The 19,397-nt window shown below is 35.3% G+C and overlaps 1 protein-coding gene and 1 long non-coding RNA gene across 9 annotated transcripts in view; one reads left to right on the forward strand and one right to left on the reverse strand.

The window, feature by feature from the left end:
* The window catches only part of LOC136289883 (cadherin-19-like), a 126,164-nt gene that overhangs the window by 25,827 nt on the left and 80,940 nt on the right, over positions 1-19,397 (reverse strand). For 5 of the 6 annotated variants that reach the window (XM_066184156.1, XM_066184121.1, XM_066184139.1 and 2 more), the window contains exons 3-8: positions 16,332-16,626; positions 10,243-10,362; positions 9,435-9,599; positions 8,260-8,444; positions 6,965-7,222; positions 4,511-4,643 (exon numbers count right to left, since the gene is read on the reverse strand). In XM_066184156.1, coding sequence (XP_066040253.1) covers positions 4,511-4,643; positions 6,965-7,222; positions 8,260-8,444; positions 9,435-9,599; positions 10,243-10,362; positions 16,332-16,626 — 1,156 coding nt within the window. The other variant, XM_066184165.1, reaches the window with a different exon arrangement.
* LOC136289911 (uncharacterized) lies at positions 230-9,494 on the forward strand. 3 transcript variants are annotated; one of them, XR_010720890.1, is made up of 5 exons: positions 230-304; positions 5,573-5,664; positions 6,468-6,554; positions 6,775-6,892; positions 9,316-9,494. It is a non-coding gene; the product is annotated as an uncharacterized lncRNA (long non-coding RNA). The 3 variants fall into 3 exon arrangements; XR_010720892.1 differs by having other exon boundaries at positions 250-349; XR_010720891.1 differs by lacking the exon at positions 6,468-6,554.

Raw genomic sequence — 19,397 nt, forward strand, 5'->3', positions numbered from 1 at the left:
TGCTTTTCAGTGCTTGCATTTTATTCTCATGCAGCTTCAAGAAAACTATGTATATTTTTAGAACTTACCTATTTTGTTTACATATTTCTCCTCTGGGAGGAGAAATGTGATTGATGGTGCTGTTCACCAACGAGGTTGAAAAGGTGGCAACCTGTGTAGCCAATCTTTTACCTTCTGATCAAAGTGTATATAAGATGGAGTCAGAAAAATTAAAATAGGACTTTCCTGCCTGAATTTCTGTTGCCTGCTTCGTCTCTGTGTCTCTGAAATAGCGACACTGCATTGGTTGCATTTTGAAGAGAAGGTAGGCAACATTTGTGGATGATAGGTACTTTGGTAGGTAGAAAAGGTAGGTACTTTTATCCCTTACAAAGGAAAATAATTGTCAGAATGTGAATTCAGATAATGTATTATCTAAATACATTATCTAAATGTCTCCCAATTAGCATCAAATTTGCCAGAAACTGTACAAGAAAGTTCAGGATATGAAAAACAAGGACTAAGAGAACAGGATGTCAAGTGCAACAGGCTGGAACGGTGTGAAAAATAAGATGACACTTTAATTGCTAGGGACCCAAATTAGTAATTTGAAAAGAAAAACAATGACCATCTCTAGACACAAAACAGAATTCAGTATTTTCAGAGGATTAAAGAAAGCTTACATTGGCATCATCCAGTAAACAGAAACTTGTAATGATAACAATAATACTAGCACTACTATTAACAATAAATGTTATCTTTATATTTTATATTTTTATAACATGACTATCATTTATGCTAAGGCAAATTTCTTTATTTCCTAAAAGAAATAAACATAAATAATTTTTTTAAGAAAGGACTACTCAAAAAAGTTAAAAGTTTATCAACAAAAAATATATATGTGACCAAGGCAGGGTGGCAATTAAATATTAGATTATTATTATCCATACTGAAATAATTACACATACTGAAATAATAAAAAAAAAGTTCAGCTCTGGGGACCCCCATTAAAGAACAGCTGCAAGACTCAGTGGTAAAATGACTCTTTGCTGTTGTGGGTTAATTTTGTTGTGACTGACTGTATCAAGTGAAACTGATCTCAGAATCATAGATAACTGCATTTGGAAAAGACTTCTCAGTTAATCAAGTCCAAATGTTTATCTAACTGCCATGTTTGCCACTAAATGATGACCCCAGGTATCACATCCACAGGCTTTTTAAACACTTCCAGGAAAGGTGACTCATTTACTTCTCTGGGAAATTTATCCCAATGCTAGACAACCCTATTCCAGGAAAAGTTTCCCAGTATCTAATTAAACTTCCCCTGATGCAACTTGAGGCCCTTTCCCCTCATCCTCTTACTTGTTACATGGCATAATATATTGACCCCCACTTCCCAGCAACTTTCTTTCAGATAGTTGTAGAGAAGGTTCCCCCTCAGTCTCCTTTTCTGCTGTGGTGCATTTTGGGTTTTACCAAGTTTCTGCATGTTTTTCTTCTTTGTTTTATAATGTTTTGTTCCATGTACCCCATGTTTTACCCCATTATGGTTTACCCCAGTTATTGTTATTAATCAGGTGTTTATGTGATACCTGGGTCCTGCCTGTCACTTCAAAGCCTCACCCTGATCTCTAGAAAGTTCTGGTGAGGACGTTGAGTGGTTGGTGGAGTCCAGGTCCCCCTTCTCCTTTTGTTCCTTGATTTGTCCTATGGGTTATCATTTAGGTTCAGGGTCACTCCCTTCCCATCCTGGATTAGTTCTAAGTTGTATCCTCCCCACTCCCCCACCCCCATATTTAAGGTGAAAACCTGTGAGTTCAGTGGGCTTCAGCGGTCTGACTCCTGGGTGAAAGGAAGTTGTGTGGATTTAAAAAACCCAGTTGAAGTTCCCCACTGGAGTTCCATCCCTTTATTTCTCGCGTTGTTCACACTTCTCCTGAGGAAAGAACCTACAGGATCTGGGCTGTATTCCAGGATACAGGATTGCACCTTTTTGTGACACTGGTGCCGGAGCTAGCCAGGAAACGTGGGCAAAAGCCCTGAGAGAAGCACTGCACCTTTGCACTTTTCTCCAGTCTAAACAACCCCAACTCCTTGAGCTGCTCCACATGGGACTTGTGTTCCAAAGCCTTCACCCTCTCCGATCTTCCCTTGATATGCCCCAGCACCTTCTGGAAGTGAGTGGCACAAAACCGAACACAAGACTCAAGGTGCAGGCTTACCAGTGCTGAACTCAGGGGAAATAATCCCTGTCCTGGTCCTGCTGGCCACACTATTTCTGATCCAGGCCAAGATACCATTGGCCATCTTGGCCACATGGGCACAACTGGCTCATGTTCAGTTCCTGTTGACCAGGCCTGTAGTGCTACACATGGCTGTTGTGACTGAAGTGCAGGACCTGGAACTTGGCCTTGTTGAATCTTATACAATTGGCCTTGGCCCATCAATCCAGCCTGCCCACATCTCTCTGCAGAACTTTTATATCTTTCAACAGAATAACCTCCCAGAGTTCAGCTTGGTGCCATAGGTAAACCGACTGAGAGTGCAGCACTCCATCCAATCATCCAGATCATTGATAAAACATATTGAACAGAACTGACTCCAGTATTGAGCTTAGGGGAAAACCAGTACTGACTGTCCACCAATTGGATAATAATGATTTAAGGATTTCTTGCTCTCAGATAGGATTAGAATGTTCTTGTTTGTGCTTCAGCCTTGTATTTGGTGAAAGTTTCTTACAACCAAGTAAAAAGTGATGAAAGGAAACTTAATTTTTCTTGAGCTTTAAGCATAAAGTGGAATGAGAGTCAACAGGTTGCAAGTTCTCCCTGATCACATTTAAGTTCCAACAAATCAGACCTGCTTCTGGATTATTTTAAAATATGCTCCCTCAATGGCATGAGGATAGGATGATTCACACCACAGGTCCGAAATAAAAGTCAAGCCTCTCTTACTAATCTCTGATCCCTGCAATCATTGCAATGGATTCAAAAATCTTGTGTAGTGTATGAATGTCAGGGCATTGACAGGCTCCTAGGGAGGTGGCTGTTGCAATGCAATTTCAATATGTGACAAAGGTACAATGAACATCTTATTTGGATGAACTCTAATGGCATTGTGTTTTGGCTTCAGTGGAGCCACAATGTCACCCACCAAATGTCTCATGCACACAGTACATGTTATGACTATATTTCAAGGAAAAATATATTGCCAGATCCTGATAAAAATCCTTTCAGGTGTGCCCAGACCAAGGCGACCTGACTTTGGTTCTTTTGAATGTATCATTATAGACAGTGACCTTATCGTCGTTAAAGAAATAAAGAATAAGAATTTGAACACAATGAGGTCTCCATTTCTCTACAATAACTTTCATTATTGTGAAAGTCTGGCTTTCTTTTGCTGCAGGAGACAGTTATTCATTTGTAACCTTTGGTTCTCTCCTGTTTTATTGTTTAACTAAACAAAAAGGTCTAGGCCAAAGTTATCTTGCTGTGTTTCCAAAACGCTGTTCAAGACATGCCAGAGATCAAATTTGCCAACACCTGTCATCTGCCCAACAACATGAGAATGAAATTCGTACTTAAAATCTCACAGAGAAGCTTAAAAGAAAGATAGTACCATCAATTCCTAAATACAAGTTAAAGACTTCAGTGAAAATTGATACTGACTATCCTATAGAAGACTTCCAGCAGCAATGTTCTACAGGGAGGGCTCCCTTTTGGGAATAGTGCAGTTTAAGAATATATGTTTAAAGTGGTTGTAGCAATAAATGGAATTTAACTGAGATTCAGGAGTAAAAAAAAAGGTGCTAAGAGTATTTGGCAAAATCTGTCTAATTTATTGATTTTACTCCAGTTATATATGGTTTTCCCCCTTCCTGAGGATGAATGGGATTATCTTTTATAATATCCCAATAATCTTGTTAAACTGCCTTATAAATCAGGAGCTGTTAAATTTCTAGCGCTGTCCCCAATTTAGGGCAACCTGATCACCAAAAACACAAACAGGGTAATTTGCATTTGACTTTCAAACAAAATTGACAGGTGAAATTTATATAAAGGGTTTTTCAAGGCTTCAATTGTAACTGAATAGATATTTAGATGATTTAGGCCTTAACATTCACAATTAATTTGAACCACAGGTTTCTGACTGGTGTTAAATTAGACCCTGGCTAATTTCACACTAGTCAAAAATCTGGTGTGAAATTAACCAGGGTCTAATTTAACATAAGATCTTGCACTGCAGGAGCAATTCTTATGCTTCAGTGTAAGTTGAAAATGTTACACTCCCAATCCTATTACAATTTCTTTTTTCTTAAGGTCATCTTTTATGAAAAAGCACAGGACCTTGGAGCACAAGTACATTCCACTTCTATTTAACTAATCATTTTAATAATGCTCCTTAGTGTAGCAAGCAACAGTAATATAATGAGAAAGAAGAATGTATTCTTCACTTAAAAAAACCGCATATACAGAGGATAATTGCAGTTCACAGTGTAAAAACCCCAGCATTCCTTAAATTTCTTACTCACTTGTTTCTGTGGCTGTAACAGTGAAGTTGTGCCAAGAAGCTATCTCTCGGTCCAGAGGTTCAGTGGTAATGATTGCTCCATTGTGTTCATTGATGCTGAACAATCTCTTTAAATGCATGCTGTGGACAATAGAGTACCTGCACCAAAAAAGGGAAAGACATTCCCTAGTACTGAAATGTTCCATCAGGGGCAAGGACAGAGAAAGCTATTGTCAGATGAGAAAGCAGAGCTGTACATATACGCATATAAATGTGTGCTGCAACAACTTGAAAGTCATGACAAATGTACGCTTATAAACGTTTAAAATTCACTGCCACCAAGATCAAAGCTCTTCTTTTTATAAAACTAAATACATCTCAGATCTGTATTAATGTGAACTGATTCTGAAATGCATTATTCATTCTTACTTCTAAGTCAGTCTCACAGCAGGTGAATGACTTCATTGAAAAGAAACAGCAAAATTGCCACTTGTGAAATGAATAACATCAACATCTAAGTGGAGGTATAATGGCCAATCTATTTTGTCATTGCTGACATGCTCTGATGCCAAGGGAATGGGCATTACAAAGAGACAACTATCTGTAATGAGGTGACACTACTACAGAGTAAAAAATTCTAATGCAGGAGATGATCACAAGGAAGACTCAGTGCCCCTGAGTCTTTGCTGAAAAGGCTCCGGATGCTGTGGACATGTACATGTACACATGCCACCCAAGTTGTTAATGTCTAAACACTTGTTGCATCACAAAAACAAACTGAAATAGCAACCAAATATATTGGTTCAGATGGAAAAGATATTTACTGATGTTTTTAATGGCCGATGAAGTAGAAAACCTATGATGCTGTTGTTAATAAAGTCTATTTAATGGAAATAAAACCTCTTTGAATAGTTGAAAGATTCTTTCAACTCCAATTTGGAATGCCCACATGCAACTATTCATTTTATTGTACCGTTAATTCTGCTTGACAAAGCTTAGGACTCCAGCTCAGACAACATATCAGCAGTTAAATGACTCTCTAACTTGTTATTTATAGCTCCATTTTGTCTCTTTTAAAAATCAGTAAGAAGATAAACCAAAGAACCGGCGCAATACTGTAAGTGAAATTTCTTCTAATGTGAACCAAATTTGGATACTTATAAACTTCTATTTAAGGTATTTATAATTTTTCTGACATAGTTACTTTGTTTTGGCATTTTTTGGTAGTCTGATTCTTGATAAGCATTTTTCAGATAAACTATATGTGGTGTCTGGTTTTTTTTAATTTTTTATTACTACATATTGAGATTTTGTTGCACAGCTATTTTAATTTGTTTGTTTGGAACCTGGCATTCACAAAGCAACACAAGTTGTTTTCTATAAGTAACTGCTGTCATTTATGATAGGAATGGTTTCAAAATTAGATTCATTTTCATGGCACTTATCCCGAAAAAGACATCTTTATATTAGAGCTGATATGCTCTATTCTAAAGGAACTCTGATGCAATACCTGTATCACTGTTTTGGGACTATGCAGACATATGCAATTTGGAGCCATTTTGCCCAAAACATTTTTAAGTAAGTTATAGATGTGCATTAATGTGCAATTGTTTAAATGCTCAGATGTTGAAATAATCTAAACAAACCACTAAATGAGCCCTTTTAGAGGGGGGAACAACAAAAAAAATACATGTATTTTTTTTTTCTTATTTAATTTAACCTTTTACTTGCCTAACAAATAGCAGTAAATGAATGGAAAATCATAACAAATCACTGTCCAAAGCTCTGAAGTAGTATGATATATATGTATAGCTGCTACAAGAAATCTACACACCATAAATTATTTTGTGTCTCTATCATTTGTCACTGTATCCTGGTTTGTCTAACTTGCATAGTACACAGTGATATCAGCCAATTCAAGAAGCTATTTTAATGATAAATACCATGTTAAAGATTAATTACCTGTTTTCTCCCTTAAGAGACAGCAAAATTATTTGTCATTGATATAATAAAGAAGCAAAATCTGCTGTTGCTGGGTTGAGTGGCTGGGTGTCAGTTGGCTTGTGGTAAGCAATTGTTTTGGGTCTTTTTGCATCACTTGTTTTTCTTGGGGATTTGTTGTACATTTGGGTTTTTTCTCATCTCTTATTTTCTTTGATGATGATGATGATTATTATTATTGATATATCAATAATAATAATAATAATAATAATAATAAACAACTGTCATTATCTGAACCCATGAGTTCTCACAACTTTACCCTTTCAATTCTCTTTTTTATCCCAGTCGCTGAGGGACTAAGTGCCTATATGGTCCTTACCTGCTGATGTGGGTCAAACAGTGACATCTTCAATAACCTTGGCTACCACAGAAAAAGCACAATTAACTGTAATGATGAGCTATGGTAAGGAACTTAAATACTCTTTGGAAATACCAACTACATTTGCATTTGAGGTCTGTTCACATTTTAAGACAGGTACCTGACTGGACTGGCAGCATTGTCTGGATCTCTAGCACTTACGACTCCCACCAGTGCACCACTCATAGCTCCTTCAACAATCTCCATCACATAGTTCTCCAAGGTGAAAACTGGAGGTTCATCAGCATCTTCCACATTTATTTTGACAATGGTTGTGTCTTCAAATGGTCCTTCTTTCAAAAAACGCTCATCAATGTATCTGTTTACAGCTTTTACTTGAATACTGTATCTCCTTCTGCTTTCATAATCCACTCTCTGTTAAGAAAGAAAGTGAGATTTGGAATATTTCTTCCCTTCTATTTAAATTAAATATAAATCAATAAATGGTGTGAGATTAAACACAAAGTAGTAGACAAAGTAGACAAAATACTTATTTTAAGAATGTTTTAAAAATGGTTACTTCTAAAAGTTAATTCTAAGGCTTCCTTTTCATTTTAAAAACACTTTCAAATCAAAATGTGCGTATTTGCTTTCACATTTCATGCTGGCTTTAATGCTGCAGTCAAGCAACACTGTAAAAAAGAATTTCCATAGAATGTCACCCCTAATAACACATATTTTCATTACAATTTTAGATAGTCTTTATCTTCTTCATCTTCTGAAATATATAAAAGACCTACTAAATAAATAGCTTTCCAAACTAAAAAAAGAAAAAAAAATCAAAATAAAACCAAAAAATCTCTCACACTTATAGTATTCAATTCTTCAAGGTCCTAGATTTCATTAGTCTATTGAACTCTATCCTCATTTCAGATGATCCCTTAGATGATCGAGAAATCTTCCAGAGGGATTCCAAAATAAATTACACAGTATCAAAAAAAATTAATTTTCTTAATTCATAAACTGGTCTTTTTTGATAGTACTTAGCATCTTTTCAAAGTCACAACAAAAATCCTTTATCTAATACAGAAATAAATTCTGCTTTCATTTAGCAGGAGGTGTTTGAAGTGAGGTGATATTGCTTGCAATTTAATAATAAAGATTTTACAGATGATGCACAGAAGAGATAGAGCATTTTCTCACAATGGGATACACTGTGTTGCACAGTTAGGGATAATATTAAGATACTCTGACTGTGACTATTATATTCAGCAGTATTAGGAACGAGTCAAAAATGTGAACAGAAACATTTTTTTTTTCTTTTTATCCCTCATAATATTCCTATCAAATCACAAGGCCTAAAGGGGAAAAAAAAAAAAATCCAAAGCAACAGGGCTTTCTTACACATCCAGCTTGGTTGAGGATTTTCTTTCAAATATTTAGAGATATTTTTGAAGTTTCTGAGATCCCACCTTTTTTAGTAAGACAATTCCTTCTTGAGTGTCATCGTTTGTAATGATGTGAAAAACATCTGAGTTATCTGCTTCAATGAAATAGTCCATGGCTGCGTTGTCCCCAATGTCACTGTCTTCTGCAAAGACTTTGCCTACAGTGGCACCCACAGGAGCCTCTTCAGAGACACTCATGTAGTAGAGCCCTAAAGAAACAGATACTGGCAAAGTTTAGTGATCTGCCATGGTTAATAAGTGCTGCAGCTTGAGGCTGTCAGAGAGCTGGGAAAAGCCCCAAATTCTACTAGAGCAATGGACATAATCTGGCATTGTATAGGTCTTGGGTGCTTGGCAGGGAAATCTTTCCCCTTGGGAGCCCTTCCCTCTCAGCCCTACTTCAGCAGTGTATAGAGCCAACAATTAAAAAAAAAAAAAAACAAGCAAAGCAGTTAATGGTTTTAAACAGGAGGAGGGAAGGTTTAGATTAGATATAGGAAAACTGTTTTTTACTCTGAGGGTGATGCAACACTGGTTGCCCAGAGACATGGTCAATATTCCATCCCTGAAAAAATTCTAGGTCAGTTTGAATGCGGCACTGAGCATCCCTGTCCACTGAGGGAGGGTTGGACTAGAAGACATTTAAAGGTCTGTTCCAACACAAATTGTTCTATGGTTCTATGACTGAACAGCATGAAAAACCAGTGGAGGGCAGCACTTCCCAACAGCAGTTTTTTCCAGCTAACCCAATGAGCAGCTCCCACTTCTGCTAGAAACTACCTGGATAGAGAGGTTCATATTATTAGCCAAAAACTTTATAGTATGTGTCAGAAGAAATGAAGAGAAAAAAAGAAAAAAGAAGGTAAGTGAAAATGATGCTAAATATCCCATTTTCCAGATTTTAGGCTGAGATAGTGCAAATTATAGGGAAAACAGCTTAACCATTTGTCCCCAAAGTCTAGTGGCAAGTAAAACCAGCAAGCCTGAGATTTTTGCAATGATAATTTTTCTTTTACTCTTGGTTTTTGAGCTTTTGTGAGGACTTTTCTTTTTTTCCACTATTTTACTTTTTTTTTACAGCTGTATGCTGAGGTCAAAGCATAGCCCTGTTCTCAAAAGACCTACCAGGAAACCAAACAGAGCTACAGTGGATCTAAATTTCCCCAAGACCTCCATTAGTGTAATTAACCTCTACTCACGGTGTTGAAATTTAGGTGGATTGTCATTGATGTCAGAGAGGTTGATGGTAACAGTGGCTGTTGCAGAAAATGCTCCTGGTTGCCCAACCATATCTTTGGCTTGAATGATGACCAAATACTGATCTTTTGTTTCTCTATCCATTTCAGATGCCATTCTAATGACCCCTAAAAATAAAAAGTATAATGGAATGGCATATAAGTCTCATTGTTTTCTCAACATCTGACATGTGTATACAGTATAATATGCATATAACATGTATCACTGGACCCTGTTATGAATTTTCATTCTAGACTGTGCATAGCACAACTGTCCTAATACTGGGTATTAGTCCTCATGGTAGTGAGTACACCGTATGTCAAATTCATTGTGTATATTTAGAGTTCTGGGGAGCAGAATACTCCATATATTTCCTCTACCATATATAACCATCTCTCTTACTCAGAAATTAGGTTTTAGGAGGCATGTCACATATCTGTGGTTTCTTCAACGAACAGATAGAAGTATCACATGATGTGCCATAGAACTGTTAATTGAGAAGTGTTCCTAGATTAATTTATTAATTGGGATATTCAGAGTCTATCTCTTTACTCTAACAAGATAATTTTTTAAGTTTGGATTTGCTAGAGTGAAAGAACTTCACCTTCCAATGGGAAATTAAAGTTGATTTTCTTCAGATCTAGGAACTATGCAGTAAGAGTGTAGGGTGGTGTCAGTCGATCTTCGTGTTGAACTCAAGGAAGACAATTTTGCTTACATCTATTTCACGAGTTTATGAATGCTTTCAAGTTACAAATTCACTTGTAGTACCTGTCTTCGGCTCCACAGAGAAATAAGGCTGTCCCTGAATGAGACTGTAAACCAGACGAGCACTATTCCCATAAGAAGGATCATCAGCATCTGTTGCTGTTACCTGTGTAACCGAAGCACCTCAAGGAAAAATAAAATAGATTATGTTTTTTTTTGTTCTTGTATAAATTGTCTCATAATTACAAAATATAAGATCTTCAAAAACCTTTTAGCATACCAGTTATACTAATAAACAGTCCTAAAAATTTACAGGAGCAAATGGCACCTACTAAAATTTATCATTAAAAAGGGAAAATATTTCTTCAGCAGCTGCTCTTATTGCATTCAGAATATCAATTAAAGCAAAATAAATAGTATATTATTTTTCATCACTACATTTTCATTGCTGAAAATACTACATGCCTATTTTCTAATATGTCAATGGAGTAAATAAATTTCTAAGTATATCATGGAATTTTCCTATAAGAATAACAAAACGCAGTCACTTTATCACCAGTAGACCCACTGGCGATGAAGAAATTAATTGTTAACAAGCAAAACAGCAAAAAGGTATAACAAGACTCTGATAAAAATTTTATTCTTGAGTCTTTAATGACTTGTGGTAGAAATCCCAGTGCAAAAACACAATGGAATCAAACTGCAGATCTTGAATTCTTGTTTGATAGGAAGCTGTTCATATGCTAGATAGAAGATTGACAGTAACCTCATGGCACCATCTCTAATGACTGTCCTTTAAAAAAAAATATCCACAGTAACATAATATTTAAGGTAATAATTATTTTTTGTCTTTTTTCCTCACCTAGATTATGCAATAGAATACAAATATCAGTTCTGGTGAAAAACAGCAGGAAATCAAGCTACTTTCTAAAAATTTCTGGCATATGTTCACACAGTTGCACCTGCTTATCAATACAGCAGTATAGTTAGGCTGAAGGAGAAAAGATGAAGAAAGGGTGGAGTTCAAGGGATTAGACCAGAAACACCTTTTTTGTAATGACAAAAAAAAAAGTGTTATTTTTCCCAAATAAAACAAATATATTCACTGCTGGGTTTTGTAGCAGCTAAATAGTTTTACTTTTAAATAGAAATGAAAAAAAAAAAAAAAGCTTTCTCATATAAAGCTAAACTAAATTAAATAATTTGCTCCTTTAATTTTTTTTTTCTCTCAATTTATTCAGCAGCATTTGAAGTGATTACACAATTCATGGTATCTTCTCACAGGCAGAGAGTAAACTAAACTGTTATCAATTCCCACCAAATTTTGGACCTATGTGTCCTACAAAACCTACCTACAATATCAAATGTCTGATATATGTGTTTAGATGCATAAATATAGAAGTTTTAGGTGTGTGTATAGATATATATATATATATATATATATATATATAAAGATCCTATCACTCTGGAGAAATTTTAAAGATAAAATTAGAGATTCATATTTAATCAGGTCACATATATGCTTCAGAAATAACTAAATTCCTTAATAAGACTGGAGAGTAAATGGAATCTTCAGCTACACAACTCTTAACTTCATATTACTTGTGATCTATGAAAATTGCCCTCTCAATAACAGAAAATGCATCCTCTAAGAAAATTTAGCATGACTAGAACACAGAACACTAGAACAGCTAGAACAGTTGCTTTGAAAAAAAAATTGCCAGTTAGGAAGGGATCAAGGACAACGGATGATCCAACAGTTTCAGTCTGTCATGAATGCCATTTTCTACTAAACAAACTCAAGTGTCCACAAATATGTTTAGGAATGGACCTATTCATAGCAACATATTTAGCAAATCAGGAATAAAATCCAACATATATAGGACTTCAAAGTTATCATCACAGCTTTTGTGCATCTCACATTTAAAGGTAGATCTTTTTTCTGCAGTTTCTGCATTCTAAAGAAATACTGAACCTAAACCAGCATTTTCTTCTTCTCTGGGACCCAAACACACTTTGCTTCTTGTCTGTTAACTCTTCTAGAGTATTTCAGAAGGCAGAAGTAAGGACTTTGTCCAGTTGGAGTCAGTGAGATGCAGCTGGTGGACGTAATTAATGGAAATGTGAATCTAGTAGAGGGAGCTGACCTGGAAGGAAGAAATAACAAATATCCTTCACTCCAAGGAGGAAGGCAATTTATTTCTAAATTGGGGTGACAGGAGACCATGTAAAGAGCAGGGTATGATTTCTCACAATTTTTTAGAACAAAGATTATGTGATAACTACATGAACCTCTACATTAAATATGGACTATGTAGCAAGAAGAAAAATGTTACGCTGGTTTTAGAGTACTTAGTGTTTAATTTTTCACTTTCATGAAACCTGTATTTTTTTAATACATTTAACCATGAGAAAAAACAATCCACCGAAATGAACTTCACAGAAGCTGAAAAAAAACCCCAACAAAAAAAACACCAAAATCCATGAAGGAGTCTCAAAACCCAACTCAAACCATTTGCAGAATGAAATCATATTTACCTAGCATTAGTACCTGGGTGACAGAAATTGAAATGTTAATATTCTGTATTCAAAAACTCCCAAAAGCCATTATTTGTAACTATACGATTGTGAGAAAGATAATTTAATAGATACAAATCATTTATTTTAAAACAAACAATTAACATATAACTGCACACACCCCCAAATATTAAGAAACCCCAAAGCCCTAGTCCTGATATTGCAAAGTCATATGATATAACTGACAATTGAACTTTTGGATTGGCTTTATTTAAGGCAAACTGATACTTTGTATCTGTAAAGCCTTATTTTTACTCTTCTCAGGCAAAATATAGTGGAGTGCCACCATTTATACGCTTCAGCCCATTAGATATACTATAGGACCCTCATATGGCAAATAGCTATTCATTTTTCTACCTAGAGCTTGAGATCTATGAAGACATTAAGTACTGATAGATTATTGCATCTGGCTCTTAACAATTCCATCAGATCAGCATTTGTACAAGTTTAACAGCCATAAGGAAGACAGTGTATAATGGTATGAAATGCCTGAGGGTAGAGTCCTGCGTTCTCAGAAGAGAGTCCATTTGCTGACACACTTTTCATTTTCTGTGACACTTGCATATAAAACCCTAATAAAATTTAGTACTGAAGATTAAAAGAAAGCTAATAAAGAATTAAAATGTAGTCTAATTTGTTGGCACAGTTGTATCTATATTGATACTTGTAACTAACTTCAGGCACAGTTATTTGTGCCTATTTGCTGGTTTTGCTGTGGTTGTCTGAGGCAAGTGACCAGCTCTGAATTATTCTCTACTTGCTTTCTTAGTTCCAGACAAAAGGTGCACAAGTGGTGATCTGCCTTCCCAAGTCTTGACCACACTTCCTAAGTGTTTTCTGTGAGGAAATTGTTAGGAGACCCAGCACCAGTGAGCTGAACTTAAGTTAGAGAACACTGAAACATAGCAAAGAGCAAACCTCTCTACTGCACTGTGTCATTTAAATTAACTCTGTTCTTCACCATGTTTTATGCAAGTGTATTGGGAGAAAACCCGTACTATAATTAACCACTAGGCTATTGATACTGCAAATTTTAGTGGGCTACCCTTTCTCTCTGCTATGAGCTTATAAATTTCCTTGTAAGATTGTTTTAGAATGCACACTGAAACAGGTTTCACCTCAGTAGTGCAATCCCTACCTTCTGAGAAGCAGGGTAAGTGAACCCCAAGAAGTACTCATGGTGTGTGGCTCAGCTGCTTCATGTTTTGGAGCTGACCATTATCAAGGTATACACTCCACTTGCTTTGTATATTCTATGCATACACATTAGTATTCCCAGAGTGTGTCCATGGAAGAAGTAGATGAAAGAATGATCTCTGGAATACCCCTGGTATTAGTGCTAGAGAGGTCAAGTGTAAAAGCAGTAATGTAGCAAATATTTCAAGATCCTGGATGACCTGGATTAATGTATCATGCACTGGATGATTGTAAATCAGTGAGTTTACTATTTCAGGAAGCTTGTGTTTGAGAGAGAAGGCAAAGAGGGATCGTGATTCATTTCTCGCCCATTCTGACAAACAAGACATGGATTTACTTCTGATTTTTTAATTTACTTTTTTAAAATGTCATGTTTTTCTATATTTTACTCTCTTTTTTTTAAATAATATTATAGGAATATCAAAAAGTAAATTACATTTTCTGCAGCTTAATTATTCTTATGCTGAAGCCATATCATGTTTTAGGAATCTAAATATATAATAGATAACACAGGAGAGTGGACAAAGACAGCTGAGCCTTCCATTTTTAGTGTGTGTCTTTATAACCAACTCAAAGCAGTATAGAGTGAAACTTCTCAATTGTCAACTGCTTGTTGATGGTTTCAGGTGAGAAACAGAGGTGTATGGGAAAAGATTACTACTGTTATTTTTGATCTTAAGTACCACACTACCTAACTATTTTTCTTCTTTCCCCCATATAGCCATCATTAAGACAGAAAGATAAAATTCCTGTCTGTGAAGAAGAAAGTGACCGTGAAGAAGCAATAGAAGTGATTTCCCTGGTGGAAGGTGGTATAAGCAGGTGGCAAATATCACTAACAAGTAAATTGATAGAATGTATGTCTTTGGTAGCTACTGCTGGTAGTGATGGTGAGCTGCTGTGTCCTGGTAGAAGTTAAGACACTAATCCCACTTTAAATTAAATATCAGGCATGAGTATCCTTTTCTTTCAACTGCTATCCTGACTGGTAGACGAAGATAAAGTGTCACCCTGATTCTTCAGCCTTCTGATGATTGTTTTTATATTTCAGACATATTTCTACTGGAGATTCCCATGCATGTACCATAAACAAAGAAGATTGTTTCCATTCCAGTCTGTGATGGACTGCTGGCTTGACCACTGGGGTCAGAGAGGTATTCCTCTCATCTCCCAGTCCTTTATCACATTCCAAATCCTATTTAAATCCCAAATAATAAACTTTCTCTTTCTCTGCTTGCCTCTCAACCTAAGTGTGGTTCTTTCGTGTCCCTAACGGTGACAATAAAGTTTATGGCTTGCTGTAAAATATCCACCTATTCTGCTTTAAAAGTTGAGCAGATAATAATGTCACTGAGGCTATTACATTAATGGCCTCATTGATTCATACCATTTAAAGAAGCAAAATATTTGAAGTTCTTTTCAATATCAGTTGCAACAGAAATAAGCAAAGGAACTAGGCATATAAATTTAAAAGATTACTGGGATCTTTTCTGTAAGATCTGAAGAATCTAGTTTCCCTTTGATTTCAAAGATAAGTTATTTGGAGATATTATCTATACCGTGCCTTTTTATTTCAGCTGCATTCACACGGGGGGTTTTGAAGGCTTTAAACATACATGTACAATATAACAAATGTATATGTGTATGTAAACACATACATATGTAATTTATGCCTGTATTTTCCAGATCTTGACTTTAGTTTGCATTTGTTGTATTGTTTCCAGATATATGACAGATCCTAGTACAGGTCTGTCTGATCATGTGAAAGTGGGAAAGAGTTTAAGGGATTAGGTTGTTCCTCTTGACAGGAAAACAAAAATTCATCTGTTTAGGAAATCGGAAGGCAGTCCTTCACTGTGTACTGTCTAATCCAAACAAGGAGAAGCTGACAGATAGGAAAGAGACTTGCCAGTATAAATAGGTAGGCAACATGCAGAGAGTGAGGGTGCCCATGAGATCTTCGCAACTCGCTGCTGTACTCTACCTATTTCCATTAGGAAAGTTATATTCTTAAAGTGCAAATTTCAAGGCTGAATCACTGATGGAAAGAAAAGTGTCTATAGTCAATCCAAGCATGTACCCAGAACCCGTAAAAAGACTTGGATAGATGTAGACACCTAAATATTTAAATATATATAAATATTTAAAATTTAAATACATATATAAATGTATAAGTATTTAAAAACAGGAATGTTAAGTAGAGGTATTTGCAGCCCTCAGGTTAAGAACATACTTTTGCAAATTTCCAAACCTGTGAACTAGTTTGCTTCCTTCTTATGGAGATGCAGTCTGTAAAATGTGCTATTAAGATTTTACTTCAACACAGCTGTCTGGAAAAAAATCAGGAAATAAGGAGTTTGAATCAGAGAATGTGATACCTTCAGGTGACATCTCTGGAACAGTGGCCACATAAGGTCCATCCAAGAACTGTGGTTCATTGTCATTGACATCTCGAACCTTGATGATAAATTCCGATTCAGGTTCAACAGGAAGCTGAGTGCTCCTGTTGATTGCTTGTGCTCTTAGAGTGTAGAAAGGTTTCTTTTCTCGATCCAGCTTTTGTGTTACATAAATTTTGCCGTTATATTCATCGATGACAAAAAAGCTTCCAGCTCCCTCTCCAGTCAAAATGTATTGTAAATTGCCATCCTGCTTGTCTAAATCTGATTTCAGCTGAAAGTACAAAGGTGAAAAATCAGTCACAGTTTGGGAAGAACGGAGTCTTGAAATATTCATTTTATGCTTTGTTTTAATTCTACAGTGGACCCTGTCACTAACAAGCCTTCTTGGTCACTAATATATGAAAGGAGGTACTGTCACAATTTCAGCCAACTATTTAAATTTTAAAATATTTAATTTAAAGTATTGATATAACAGATTTATATGCATGATATACCTAAAAAGAGATGCTTCAACGACTTTGAAGTGAAGGGAATGTATCTAAGTACTTACTTTGGTTCATTATTTTATCAGCTCCCCTAAATTCTGCTGAAAACAATGCAAAGGTCACTAAATATAATCTTATTTTTTATCATTGCAGATGACGCATGTACTTATTAAGCATTTTATTTTTTTTTTACTCAGCAATGCTATGTGAAATGTGTGCAACAGTGATGTTCTGTTCCTGTTAAAATATTAGAGGTGAAAAGACATTCTGTGGTGAAAACTCTGTATTGTTTATTCCAAAATAAATTGATAGACATTTTCCATTTCCTTCCAGGATGATCTGCATCCTCTGTTGTATTGCTAAGATGAACTTTATGGTGATGATTCCTCTGATGAGGCTGAGCCTTGGAGACAATTTTTGCCCAGCTGCATTTATTCATTACAACAAAATAGTTCTGTTAATGTTAGTGATATATAATATTTTAAGAGCAATAACCTAATTTCCTAACATGGCAGGTATCCACAGTTGAATTTTATGGGAACAAAATTTTTCATTATGTCATTAATAATCTTTTATTTTTTCCTCCACTTATTATTGTTTTAGAACAAAAATGTCAAACTATTTAAGAGCCTGGATACTAATTGAAAAATCTGAAGTTAAAAAAAAATATTATTCAACTTCCTTCTCTTATAAAGCAACATGTTTAAAATGCAAATAATATGCCTTAAAGTTGACTTTAATTATCTCACTGTTTTGCTTACTGTTATTGACCCTAAAGGTAACTGTAATTTGTGAGGCCATAGAACAGGAAAGTAACATTTCCATAATGGATCTGCTCAAATATTTTGTAATAATTTCTAAAGTTGCAAAAATAGTTTTAACTTTTCTTTGGAAGAATTATTTTAATTTTTAGATTTTCATAATGCATAATTGTCTTCATGCATCAGATGGATAATTTATTCAGAATGTGACAGGGACACTGCTCTGAGATATGAGGAACTGTTTGAGTTCCTGCTCTGAGTTCTGTTAAGGTATTTAAGGCCTATAATATTAAGAGTTAATTATCTTTGCCAGTACAAAAGAGAGAATTTTCAAGTCTAAAGGAGTTCAGAACCATTTAAAATATGAACAACCTAATTATTTTCAACATAAATAGTTGTGTGATAAACATGGGCCATGTTACCACCTCTATAAGTGGTCTGGTCAATCTCATTTTAGCACCATCCAAATCTGGCATCTCACTAAAGGGCAATAAACCTTCTTTGTTATCCATAAATCTTGGTTTCCTTATCACAAAATCCAGGATATGGGAGAAGTGATCTATATCTAAATCTTAAAACTAACATGGGGATCAGATGTGACCACAGAGTGTACAAACCCTGAGGGTCTGAGAGCATGCCTTTGGCAGGCTGCTAAGACAAAATCTGCGTTTGGCAATTTCACTCAGAATCATTTATCCACAAAAGATTTCATGACCTTGATCATGTTAAATGAGAGGTCCCTTACAGATGACATTTGCTGAGAAAGAATAGAAAAGGTTTGCAGTTTACTTGGTTTTTTTTTTTTAGGCTGGGAACAAAATAAATGGTTTTACCATTGTAAATGAGAGCTGAAAACAGGTATTTTTTTAATCATCCTTGTGTATCTGCCATTGCAGTGCTGATGCACACATTTTTTCTTATTTTGATAATGGAAAAGGAGTCATGAGTCTATGTTAAATGAAATTTGAAAATTTAGTTCTGACTGTAAAAAGATTTTGATATGGAATAGTGATTTAAAAACAGAGACTGTCTACCTTTGTATTTTCGTTGATGCAGTTTTCTTCAGGGTCTTAATTACTAAAAATTCATGTGTTGATCATAGACTACCACTTCATTTGCTGAAAGCAGCGCATATTCTACTCAATAAAAAGACACAAGTAAATATATCTTATTAGACAATGGTTTCACTGCAATATAAATCCCCAGTTTACCTGTGAGAAATAAAAAGGTAAGATCATGAAAACACATGACATTTATGAAGTTTCTTTGCAGGAAACTGTTTTCAAGGTCTTGGAAAAGTAATAATAATTTTTTTAAAAGTAAATAGTACATCTTTGGTTGTTCTTTCAGAAGTGAGACATCACACTTCCATAGTAATTACTTTGAAAGGGCTGTGAAAAAGTAATTAGTGAATTTTGAGCACTTCACCCTTTGGGCCCAATTAAATTTTAGTGCTAGTTAATTAGCAGTTAAACTTATTTTGATTAATTCATCTAAAAAGGGCCTTAAAGAAAAGAAAACTAGATCTCAAGATTAAAATTACTTCTAGCATAAAAAAATAAATAATAATAATACATGTAGTAATAATAATGATAAAGAGAGAGAGAGGGGGGAAGATAAACCCTCCTTAAGACAATTATCTTAAAGCACATTTTTAAAGGAGGGTAAAAATAATTGCTTGTCGTGCTAAACCTACGTTAATCTAATGAACCATGCAGGTTCCTGCAGTTTCTCAGTGGTAAAAGGATTTAGTATTAATCAGCTTCATTAAAAATTAATGAGGGGTAAATCATCGG

Source organism: Chamaea fasciata, unplaced genomic scaffold, assembly GCF_029207755.1.
Source record: "Chamaea fasciata isolate MVZ Bird 193981 ecotype frontalis unplaced genomic scaffold, bChaFas1.0.hap1 SCAF_1, whole genome shotgun sequence".
In the NCBI taxonomy this organism is placed as follows: domain Eukaryota; kingdom Metazoa; phylum Chordata; class Aves; order Passeriformes; family Sylviidae; genus Chamaea; species Chamaea fasciata.